At 41.2% G+C, this 13,098-nt stretch overlaps 1 protein-coding gene across 1 annotated transcript in view; it reads right to left on the bottom strand.

Annotated features, from left to right (window-relative positions):
* PCCA (propionyl-CoA carboxylase subunit alpha) overlaps window positions 1-13,098 on the bottom strand; it is a 301,012-nt gene that overhangs the window by 10,480 nt on the left and 277,434 nt on the right. The window contains exon 22 of the mRNA XM_082337650.1: window positions 5,629-5,769. Coding sequence (XP_082193776.1) covers window positions 5,629-5,769 — 141 coding nt within the window. The remainder of the gene's footprint in view (window positions 1-5,628; window positions 5,770-13,098) is intronic.

Genomic DNA, 13,098 nt, shown 5'->3' with positions numbered 1-13,098 from the left:
GTGCTGGGGAAACGATACGCGGGCAGAGCCCTTCTGGGGCCGATCCTTGTGCTACTCAGCCCAAGGCAAAGCTGAGTTTCCATCACAGCAATCTTTATCAGTCAGCTTTTTCAATAATGGCTAAAAAGTTGCTTATCATTCGAAAAGGCAAAGCACATCAATAAAAAAAATATATGATTTCTTTACAAAGGATGGTAGCATTTTTCCCCTTGGAGGAAACTCTAATAATATTGACTATTTGTACCTCATCATCGGAATAGGATTTCATTCTTAATTACACCGCATTCGAACACAAATCTAAGATTCTGCAATTGCATAAAGATACAGAAGAAAAATCTGTTCAAGTCAAATATAAAATTTACATAAATATGTTATGAGCAATTACTAAAGTTAAGGTTTTTTTAATGTAACCACAATTATTACTTGAAGCCTTGTGCTATAAGAATGGTGAAATATTTGAATGCTTTTACTCTTGAAATTTCACAGCTGGGAAAATGGTTTCATTTCCTGTTTACCAACAGGGGCTTTTTCCCCACAAAAATACACCCCCAAAAAATTATTTAATACACAGAATCATAAAAACTACATGAGATTCGTGACCACATTTGGTCAAGTTTACAAACTCCTTTTAACAGAAAAATGCAGTTAATATTTATTCTGGGATCACTTAAGAACAGGAGGGAGGAAAGGAGGTAAAGGGAAAGAAAAAGGAAAAACAGAACAATAAAAGAAAAAAATGTTCATGCACAAGAGAAAAATCTTATTTAAGAATATCTTACTAAATTATTATTTGATACCATATTTGTCTATATAACATGTAAAACTGTTACTTAAGCAAATAAATTTTTACTGTTTTTCCTGGTTGTTATTCCTCTGTTATAAATTCCAACCAGTATAATTATGGGTATAAGATAAGAAAGAGGAATTTTTTTTTTTTTGTGAGATCTGAAGGGCAAATATGACTTAAAACAACACACAACTGGCTGATGGCAACAGGCAACTTTATAACTCCACCTTTTCTTTCACAAGAATGAACGATGTAGTGAGAAACAGAATTTAGGAAGCTGGGTTTTGTTTTTTAGTAGCGAGCATTTCAGCAGTAGAGGTCAAGGAAAACAAATCTTTTTCCCACAGCAAGAACTTTCCTAGGCTTGTGAAATGGAAAATTGTGGAGAAACATTTTTTTTAAACTATCTTTCTAAAGAATAACAAGAGAAATTGAAATAACGTGCATGCAGCTGAACTGGAAGAGGAATGCAGTTTAGAAGAACTGGAATGCAGCTTAAAACATCTTCCTCGGTTGTTTTTAAAATGTGGAATCAATGACAGGAATGTGTTTTGTAAGTTATAAAACTAAAAAAGCACCCTTCAAGATACCCAATTTTGAAATTACTGAGATAATTAGCATATACATTTAATAGCTGACATCTTGGTAGAAATAAAATCATCCCGTGCAGTATCAGTACCCATGGCTACACTAGCACCAGTTTGAAATCATAAGAAATTTTGATATGAGAAAAGTCCATTTAAAGAGTCGTTTGAATGGTGATAACTTCCAAAACCTGGGGTAATCTTACTGGGAAGAAAAGAGGAAATTTAGAAACTTAGGTCAAAATCATTAACTGCCCTCTTCTTTTGGCCATAGTCCTACAAAGATTCAGTAACGCTGGGCTGTTTACCCAGAGGTGCTTTGCTTTTACATATTTATGGATGGGGGGAATCATTAAAGTGATTTAGGCTACCAGCACTGGTGTTAGCTTATTGACCGATACTTGGCTTAGTAATGCCACCTGTTCTGCCTAATTTAATTAGAAAAGAAAAACAACCAACAGAAACATACAGCTAAAAGAAAAACACCTTTGCGTCTCTGACAGAAAACTGAAAAAGCAAAAAAGGAAAAGTCTGTTCAGTTCAGACTACCAAACTCGGAATCGGTTGTGGGAGCACTTCAGGCGGCTTGCTTTAAATGGGGCACGACGACATTGCTTTACCTGTTCAACCATTAGGATCATGGGCTTTCCCTGCCTCTGCGGCTTCAGTGCACAGAATCCTACGTGCAAAAAAAAAAATCAAGCCAAACAACTCAAGCAGAGGAAGAAATATTTGGAAGTACCTGCCCGTTTCCTACTCTCCAAGTAAAACAGCGAATTTGTGCAGCTTTAGTAGCTTTTATAGTGCTGCATTTGTGGTAGTTGGGGTGACATTAAAACCGCATGCAGTGCCATCTCCACACTCCGGCATGAAAACACTGTCGGGTGCTAGCAGGGCTGGCTTGCGCTGCCAGCGGCGTCAGCAGGAACAGAGCGAGTCCCTCGCCTGGGCGCTGGAAGCCCAGGGGTTTCTCTGGCCCCTGGCACCACGGGGAACCAAAAAGTAACTCTCCCAAACCTGCATGTCGTCCTAATGCACGCTTGTCAGCAACGATCTGCGTACAAAATAAACATGCAAACGCCCTCCCCCTCCAAATGGATAGTTCCTGTATAACGTGACTGCGTTATCATGAGGAATGTAAGCTAAATTTAAACCTTCTTTCCCTAAATAATATTAACCTTCTTTCCATTCAGCCAGATTTCAAATTGTTGTGTTGTTTATGTTGCTTTCTGCTTCTGAGTGCCTTCATTGTGTCTCCAGGAATAACTGAGTGACAACTAATTACAGTCTTCTGATCACATGAAAGAAAATAAAGAAAGTAGAAAGTAACTAAAAAGCTAGAAAAATTGGCAGCATCACAAGTTCTGCTTCTCCCTAAATGACAAACAGCACTTCCCCACTGTGTTACTAAAATCTATAGATCATCATACAGACAAAAGAAAATAAATTCCTTGCATATGCAATATCTTTTGGCAAAAACGAATTGAAAACTGCTTATCAGACCAGCAGGATAGAGAATGCTCACACAATCTTCTATCGGGCTTCATCAGACCAAAGTATTTTTCAGCAACAGCAGCCACATGAGAACACTATGCTTCAAGGAAAAGCAATGATACCTTGAGTGAGAAAAACTAACGCAGAGATCAGCGTCGCCTTCTCATTTGGCTCAGGACACACAGAGAGGGACTAACACACACCCTATGCTTTAGCTGACCGGGTGTAATGCCCTATAGCTGAACCGCAGGCAATAAACACGAGTTTGCAAGCGCGCCCGTTCAGACAGAGACAAGATGTCCCTCTCTGGGAGTTTCTTCACCATTGGTAAAGTTACACCTGAAGGAAGGGTACGGCAGCCCAGCTCCCCATGCTACTGACCGCTCCGAGAGCCTCCCTCTGCGAGCGCGGTGCTCTTGCAGGCACGGTGCTGCGCTAACACTATTTAGCATAGAGCACGGGTTAGGAGAAAACCATCTCGGAGCAGCTGATAGCCAGGCAGCTTTATTGTGAGCAGCAGCAATACCTGAGTGGAAAGATGGACAACTACCTCACGCTCTCCCATTTTTCAGCTGTGCTGTTTTCACACACGATGCAAATTTGAGTTGCCAAACCCAGCTGCAAACACGGAACAGGAGCTACTTAAATTCCCATTTCTCCAGAAGACTAAAGAAATCGGACTTTTCCCAAGCCGTGCAACAAAAAGAGCTGTATTTATCAGGGAGCTACAGTTCCCTGCCCATCATGCCTTGAACAGCCGTAGTGAGTGAGCTGGTTTCTGACGGACAGCCAAGACGTGTAATCTGAATCACACCATCCCGCTGCTTATTCAGTGCCGATAGCTGATGCTACCCTCATCGCGCTCGCTGGCTCGCTTTTTTTTAATGTTTTGACACTAGTCCTGAAAAGGAAGGATTTAAGTTAAACCTTTTTCAATAACGCAAATGCGTTTTTGCAATTAAAGTCACACAATTAGCGTTGACAAGCTCAGGTCAGCAGAACATAGATTATGCCGTTCAAATGCTCTGTCACTCAGTGCCTCCAGCAAAAAGCTGCAGGAGAGGACGAGCAAAAAAAAAATCTCCACACATTATTTAACAACTTGTGCTCGGGTGCACTGCACCACTTGTGGATTTGTGGAGGGAGGTTCATTTATTTATTTACTTAAAATCCCTATTGCTCTGGCCTCCTTCTCCACTGGTTCTATTCCTTCAAGACAAGAACTACTCTTTCAGGGCAAGAAGGCTGGTAACATTTAGCAAAATTAACTTCTCAAAAAAATCTTAAACAAATTTAAAAAGGTTCAAAATCCTTGCCTTAAAAATGTTTCCCTTCATTCTTCACAAAAAAAAAAAAAAAAAAAAAAATTACTTAAGATCTCCCTCACTCAGGCACTCTTACTGCCTAGATATAGAAATGACAGATTTCTCTGTCCATGCGGTGACAAAATGATTAATTTTAATTGAATACTGCTGTTTTTGAAGGTATAAACAGTGTGTGTACCACAAAATCAGAAAGTGTAGAAGCTCAAAGAGTTTGTCTTTTGCTAATTTTTACTCAGCTGTTCTGTTTTCTCAGAAATCTCCTTATTTCATTCATATGAACATTTGCACCTATAGATGTTCAGTATTAACATGATGACTCCCTTCTCTCTGTAAACAGACAGAAATAGCCATATATTTTAAAAACGAAAGCGGCATCATAGAAAAATGTAAGCAAACAGATCACTTTTGAAGACCATCACATAGTAAGTGCAGTGCTAATTTTGGACTTGAGATCTTGATCCCATTTCTACATCATCTCTCAAGAAAATCTAGGTTTCATTCCCATGAATTATGAACTCTGTGACTAAAGCTTTCTGTTTGTATCTAAGTGCCACATACACGTTTATGGCATCATTTAACTGACAATAGTACTTGAAAACTAATCTGCAAAATTTGATTCAACTATTCCTGTGTCTGCATCACTCTATTGCTTTCAACGGTTATGAGAGATAAGGGCCCTGACCTTAGGAATCACGTACGTGTAGAATTTCCTATAAAGCCAAGTTGAAGTAGGTGTTTATATGTAACTCTAAAACACTGTATTTACATTCGTTTCCAGCTCAATGTGAGGTAAGCAGCAGTGGAAATCCCCAGGACGGCAACAGCATGTTCTGTTGCCCTTCTGTATGTCAAGTTTATTCCTTCTGCAGGACAAGAGGATTCCCATAAGAGACTCGGAATTCCCAGCATGGAATTCCCAATTCAGGAAATTCATATGTCTTGCAAAATGCTAACACGGAGATTCTTGAAAAAAAAAAAGGGGGGGGGGGATGTTCAATATCTATCCTGTGTCCCTTCTGTTTAGTAAGATTTTCATTGTTTCAGGGCAGAAAATCAACAATCCCCTCCTGCTAGCACTAACAGCATACATATACTTACATATATTTACATGCACACACAACACACAATTTTTTTCCCCGTACCAAGGCATTTGTGATACAAAACCAAGCTCTCTGTTGAGTTTCAGCTGTGGACTCGTACCCAGCTGAAAATTTTCCTTTTAAAGCCAGTTTAATTTGAATTGTTCTTCCTTATTAGTTTCTATAATTCAAATGAAAAGCAGCACACACCCTTCAGCGCACTTTATTCTACAGGTGACGCAAAAAAAAAAAAAAAAAAAAAAAAGAAAAAAACTGTGACCTGTAATTTCAATTGCACCAAGGAGAAATTTGTGTGGAATATGTAATGAAAGCGCAGATATATAGATCACATTTCTTACCATGTCCCCAGGCTTGACAGAAACTGCCACCACTGCTCCAGGCATGGGAGATCTCAAAATGCTGGAGGTGTCCTCTGCTGCTTTCTCTGGCATGTACTTGCTCAGCTCTGCAGCAACCTTCGTCAGTATTTGTAATTTGTACTAAAGAATAAGAAGAGAAACGTTTTAGAAAACTGCACCTTGGTCAATTCCAGTCAATGATCTGCACTAGTTTATGGCATGTTTTTATATAATACCTCTGTTATTTATTCTTCACAGGAATGTCTAAAAATCACTCTTTGAAATCTTTATTCAGAGTTTCATTTTCACGATGTAGAAAGAAAAATACGCAATCCCAAACTGCAGCAATGAGCACATAAAAGGAAAGAATCAAGTACAGTAAAGAAACGTCAGGTTCACTTAAAAATTGGGGATAGAGAGGAGAGATACAAATTTAAAAACCCCAGAAATTTCTTTATGCTTACTGCACATTATCTTTAGTGGATAAGGACCACTGAGGGATTCGTTTCCAGTGCTGTGCTGAATTAGAAATTGACCTTTTGTGAAAGTCTGCCAGACTTTCAATGACATGATTAATTTTAAACATTACTTTTAATTTTTAAACCATTATTTTTGTCATGTATTTAATGTTTGAAGTGAATAACTTGTTTAGATTTTGCAATTAGAACATATTAAACAATTTCACTTCCATTTTTTCATGCACAGGCTGAATGATGGAACATTTTGGAAATATATCATCTGAATATATTTTATCTGCAACAAAAACTGTTCAGCAGCTGTTATCTACCTTGAGAAAAAAGAATTGTGTTCTCTAGCATGCTTTATAGCAATTAGAAAGGGAAAAGAACACGATGAACCCCCAGTGCCTGAGAGCATCCCCTTAAACAAAACCTTTCTGAAAACACATAAGCGTGGACACTAATTTCAGCTTTTAGTTTTTAAAAACTTGTAATCACTTTGACAGATCATTCATTGCTTTTAGACAGGCGGCCTTCACGTTTGCCCCAGTGCACTTGAAAATGAATGCAAGAAGCCAGTAGATGGCAGCAGGTCTCTGCGTGAGACTCCTGCCTCGCCAAGGCCAACGGAGCGAGGACCAGCACCACTCTTCATCAATAATTTAAACAAAGGTTTTAATAATAAGCGTTGGATGAACTGCATTTACAATTCAAATGTGTATTTTGCTGATGTAAAGTTCAACACCTTGCTTTGAACAGTATGTTTTCCTCCAAAACAATTAGCTATTGTTTTATTAGCAATAAAATGTCTTTACTTTTCATTTTTACAGAGACAGAAAAAATCCGATACCCTTATGGTGAAGGTAAAGGGGGACTCTACCTTCTGCTTCTGCAGAGAGCAGAACAAGGTATTTAGAAATACATGCAAAAGGTGATTAACTCTGCAATGACATCTTTAAAAAGCAGCTTTCAAAGCCAAATCAAAACAACGTAACAGAGGATTATCATCCTCCATAAATGGTGTTTGGACACACGAGATTATGTGCAATGAACAGCGCAGCCGTTCAGTTAGAAATACTTGCTTCTAATCAGAAATACAAGCAAATGGTTAAATGAACTGATCCCCCACCACCGCCCCGGTAAATGTAACAAAACGCCACAACAATCTTCCCAGAAGCTGGAAGTGGCACCCAAAGATTTGAGAACCCGTTCCCAACCACGTGCCTTGGGTACAACTGATATGGCACCGGGAAACCAGCACCATTTTGTATGCAAAAAGCTGCTTTAACTCCAAGCCTCCCGCAGGCACCATCACGGCAATGAAGACTGTGGCACTCACGTTTTCCAACCCAAAATACAGCTCGTTCTCTCCCTGCACAAGCCCCTACGTTCAATGTGCTCCTTGCAGTCTTTTTCTAAAAAGTAAAGCGCGTGCGTGTGTTCATACGCGTGCACGTATGCACGCTTGCACGTGTGCTGTAGGGAGAGGGGCGGTGATGCCTATAGGAGATTTGATGACATAAGTTGCAAATAGAATTGCAGCAGTGTGACAAGTCAAATAATAACATCTTATGCATGTTTCTTTACTCTCGAGTGTCTGTTTTGCAATCAAGACATACAAGTGTCTGCCAGTTTCTGAAGGATATGATCCTTAAGTGAAATTACTGTGCAAATAAAAGCTTTTTACTCCTATTAAAATTCATCTGAGTCATAAGTGGCAAGGAAAAAAAGCTTGCAGAGTGTATTCTGCTGTCAATCTAATAAACATTCTGTGCAGAGGGACTATTTATCAAAGATAAATTGTACTTAAAAGTCCTTCATTAAATCTATGGGGGGGAATATAATTACACCAAATTGCACAGTTTCAGTATCCATGGTTAGTGTCTTCTTTGTACTCAGAGTTTGAAAATATAAAAAAAGAAAAAAAAGGAAGAACACAGAAATAAGTTAGATTTGTGGACTGTATTGTTGCCTCTTGCAAGAGACTATTTTGATACGATTTCAAAGGATTACGTTTAGATGCCGTTTAGTTTTTTAAGCCGCATATAACACTTCCGAGCTGCCCAATTTCAAAATTTAAACTTGAAGTGGAAAGCTAGACCTTCTGCATTCATCTAGGTTACCGTATTTCGCAGGGACTGAAATACAGAATTCCCTATGCACGCCACAATGTACAGCAGTGGGGGAAAGACCATGTTCCTCAGTATGCTGCACTTTAAAGCTCAGTTCTCCACACCAAGTTAAAATATCCCTACCAAACATTGTTTTTACTATCTTTATAATTTTCATATCTTTTAGATTCCTTTCTCTGCAGGACTCCTGCTTTGCTTGGAGTGAGATGTAAGAGTCAGTACACTCAAAGCTTTAAAACGCAGGTCTTTGTTATTGATGAGCTGTTCCTTTTCCTTTTGTATTTGTTTATTGTTCTTTAGTCTGTTTGGGGGATAAGCAAGTTACTGTAATCAAAAAGTAAAAAATAACAACAGTAAACTTCTGGGGAAAGGCCTTTTTTGGCACAGTTGGTTCACAAATGACCTTTCCGAATATAAAAAGACAAAGCCGCAAAGAAAGGTTCCTTCTTTAAGATTACCTTTGATGTATTTCTGCTGCTGGCTGGACCCCACTAAATACCCGCTTAAGTGTCCCTTTGTAAGGGGGTTTCTTATCTCTGGGAGATGCGTTGTGCGGAGGGGGTGCAGGGGGGCTCTTCACCTAACGGAGGGGCAGCTCGGGGAGGGCCACAAGGCTCTCTGGAAGACGGAGCCAAACAACGCCTGCCAGCGCCCCTAAAACAAAGACAATTAAGAATATACCACATTTTTTCATTACATGATTAACACGGCTGCTATGCCTTTGATTTAGCAAGGACGGCGCTGAACAGATGAAGCAGAAGTTTTGATATGCTACAAACGGAGTGCACGCAAGGTTCGGGTTTTTTTCCTTTATCCTCACAAGGAGGAGGAGGAGGAGATGGGAGAAAGAAAGGGCGTAAATTGGGGAAGGCTGTAAAGTTTGGGTTATAAATAGAGACCAGAAGGTTTCCACTGGCCTAAACCAGAAGAAACATCTGTTGGGAGTCATAAATAGATTGCGGGTGGACTCTCCGAGCAAGGAAATCTGCTAGCCATCAGATCTCCGCTGACGAGTAGTTGTCACCGGCCACTGCTCCACTCCGCAGGGTTTCAGAGCCTAATTCTGCCAGCCAAAGCACAGTTAATAAAGAGGTACCCGAACGGAGCCATACAGCTTTTGATGGCATAGAAAACAGGTGTTTCTTTTCCACAAGACTGCTGGAGTCCACAATCAGTTGGCAAAAATTATAGTAGGGAAAAAGTGATGCTACTTAATAGTTTTCTAAGGGTAACAGTACCCTGTCCTACCCCTCCCACTAAATGAACGGGACGTATATGTAATGCAGAACTACCTCTTACAACCAAATCTCCGTGACAAAAAAGAAGAAAACAAAAAGGTGTAATAATAGCAGTGCAAAGGAGTAAGGGGGAGGAAAAGAACGTAAATGCAGTGAAAATTATACCTTGGGTTTTGTGGAGGTTTTTTGTAGACATATACTGATCCCCCAAGCCAGTAGACAAGAAGTAGACCAGCTGCTACTAAAAAGGTGGCCAGGACACATCTGACCCCATCTTTGCCTTAAAAACAAGTTCTGTAGTTTGCACAGATATGGTTGCCTTGCTGTGTACAACAGAATATTGTAAACCTTCAGGAAAATGCTGAAAACTGCACTCTGTTACATCTCACATTAGTTTATTAAATATGATCTTCCCTGTACACCTGAAACTCATGTCCCCAGAAGCTGTAAATGTTCAAACTCCACTGGAGATTTTATAGAGCAATCTAATGTATCACCACCCCTACGTTACTTACGGCAGTGTTTGGACTGCTGACCAGATGTGCATTTTCAGTATGCTTTACCTAAATGTTCCGCCGTGTTTTTCAAGAGTCTGTCATTCTTGTGGTCAGAAGGGTGAAAATCTTACGTAGCTCAGATTTCAGTAGCAAAACTGTCTGCTGTGCGTCTTCATTATTTTCACTAACCTTACAGTCTCATTTTTGGAATCAGTGAAATTTATTAACTGTGGTCACATAATTTCCCTTTATACATTCCTGATCCGCATCCTGCCTCACGTCACTTAATTGCTGTCACCTGCGGTTTGACCATCATGGATTCACAAGTAGTATGTTATTCAATCTTCATTCAAAGCAATACTAAGCAATGTCCCAGTGCTGAACACAGCGAGCACGCTGCCTTTTTTATTAGCCGTTACACATTTTAACATTGTGACCATACCCTTGCTTAGATTTCCACCACGGCATCTAAACAGGAAAATGAGGTATTTATTCCATATTACTTGAAGGCGTCAGGCACCGCCTTCTTTCCCAGTCAAGGATTTCTTACTCAACACGGAGATAAATGACATTTTGCAAATCACGGGGGCTTTTTTTCCCCAGCTCTGGGTTCTAGAGCTGATTTGCTTCCGCAGGGTGGTGGCGAGGACGGGCATGAACACCTGCACAAAATAACGGCACGTTGAGCCTAAGGGAGCGGCGAACACTCAACATGCTATGGAGACAGTTAAAAAAAAAAACAAAACAAAAAAACCACACAAACAAACAAATAAACAAAAAAAACACCACCACACCAAAACAGCCACAGAGATCATGAGCCTTTAATGGCAGCAAAAGGGAAAGGAAAAAGAGAAACCTCACCACCATACAGTACACACTCCAGCAGCAGCAACTTAATTAGAATTGTAATTCAGCCACATTTCCCACCTTCCATTCCTTGCGCGATAGGTAATTAGCACTCTAGAGAGCCCTAGCAAGGGTTAAAGCCGTGCAAAACCGCGTTCCCTCCGCCTCAGACGGCGGCTGAAGCGGCGGACCGAGGCGGGCCGGGCCCGCTCCCGCCGGTGCCGGCTCCCGGCGGCGGCGGCGGCGGCTGCAGCTGGAGCAGCCGGTGCCCGCGGTGCTGTGACAACTCCATCAGCGCAGTCTCAAGGTAGCTGTCAATCAGGATGCATCATTTAATACAACAGCACACTAAGGATTTTCTCCTACAACCCACATGACAGCGCAGCTACAGCTCTATTTATATCAGCGCCCAGTTGTGTTTACAATGCTGCGGTAATTAGAAAAGATGCAACAGGCAGCGATATTATTCAGATTTCCATTCTGCCGCGCCGCCGCGTAAAGTGCGATCTTGCTTCACAGAGTCATGCTAAATGACAAAAGCGCTATTTTCTTCCGTCTCTGTGCTCAGACAGCACTTCATTTGCAGCTATCTATAATTAGATTAATGGTGTAGTGCCGTACAAAGCGGGCCCACTTCACATCAGATAGCATATGAATTAGGACAAACACTTATTTCAATTCCAGGCAGAGAAAGCAGTGACTGGGGTATTTAGCATACCCTTTATGGTGGAATGAGATGTTAATTGTGTACCATTACCTCTAAACTGCTTGCTTGTTGTATAAATCACTGTGCTAATTGATGCAGAGATAGAAACGTAGCCACAGGCAAGAAAGCAACGGAATGAGAGCTGAAGATGGTGGATAAAGGATTATCGAGTAAAACCATATGGAGATGAGGCTCCTTTGAAACCTGCCCACAAGCAGTACCACTAGCAACTACAGGGGGAAAAGTGCTGCACCGACGTGTAAGGAAAAGTATATATATTTTACATCATCATTTCAGAACAGAATCGTGGTAGCAAATCCGAGCCAAGCAGAAAACTGCAGAATAAATGTGTGTAATGACCCTCAACACGCACTTCCAAAAGACAAGAGGCAGGGCAGGCGTGCCTTGGGAATAGTCACCGCGCTGCCCGCATTTTGGGGGCCTGAGTTCCTAAGTAACACTTGAAAACTACCCGGAGCAGATGTTCCCCTGACCCAACGGATGAGAAATGCAGACTCTTTACACAGAAACTGTGTCTGTGCTAAAAAAAAAAAAAAAAAAAAGACAAGACAGACTCAAGACATTCAAGCAGCTACTGATAAACTAAATCTCCTCATAAGGAGGCAGAAGGGAAGCAGTTCCACCCACCCGTAGTAACTACGCACGTTCTAGCCCGTGCACACACAGAGACAAGAAAATCCCTGAAAACCCCTCTGCGCGTACTGCGGCCGCAGGAGAGGAGAATCCCTCAGAAGTAACGAGCAGCTCCTGCGTTCTCATGGACAGGATTTGTAGTTGTTTGTCACCTCTAAAACAGCCTTATAGCCTCGGGGGCGTTCGTAACTGCGCTCCCCAGCGCAGATTCTCTCACTTTAAGTGAATGGTGAGTTTGACCAAACCCTCTGCCCACACTCTCTGCCACACAGAGCTGCCGCTTTCTCCTCTAGCTGGACACCTTTTATTCATGAAATAGGTTGGACCCTAATGCTTTTAGGCCCTTTCCCCCTCTGTTCCATTTGGCTGAAGCCGATCAACTAAGTCAAAGTTACTGGGAAGGCGGCGGACAAGCACATGGCGGACATCCAGCACGCCTGCCTGAGCCTCGGTTTCTTGGCAAAGGTGGCTAAAAACAGCATTGCGAAAGGAAGATGAGCTACAATGCCATCCTGAGCACCGCATTCGAGGAGAAGGCAGCCGGGTGACATGCTCACCTTCGAGCCATGGTTCTTCCCCTACAGACACTGCAAATCTGCTTGGCAAAACTCTTCTGCAGAAGAGCGGCTCTAGTAGACGTGCTGGAGACACCACCACTGCACTCCAAATCATCTCCCCTCCGCCCCCAAATTATTACATAAACTTTTTTCTTAAGCTTCTTGTTCAGAAAACTTGGTTGAACTTGCACACAGCTAAGACTTAGCTTCATACTTTGATCGCTAACAAAATGACAAGACAAAATGCTGGCAACTAAAATACTACTCAATGTCCTATTCTAAGAAAATATATTCCCCTCACTCACAACACGATACTTAAGAGCAAATGCTGACTTTCAGCCACAAGCTCTAAGATCTTAGCACAGTGAAATAAACTTCCAAA

Source organism: Platalea leucorodia (assembly GCF_965183815.1).
Source record: "Platalea leucorodia genome assembly, chromosome: 2".
Classification (NCBI taxonomy): Eukaryota; Metazoa; Chordata; class Aves; order Pelecaniformes; family Threskiornithidae; genus Platalea; species Platalea leucorodia.
This window is presented reverse-complemented; position numbering and strand designations above follow the sequence as displayed.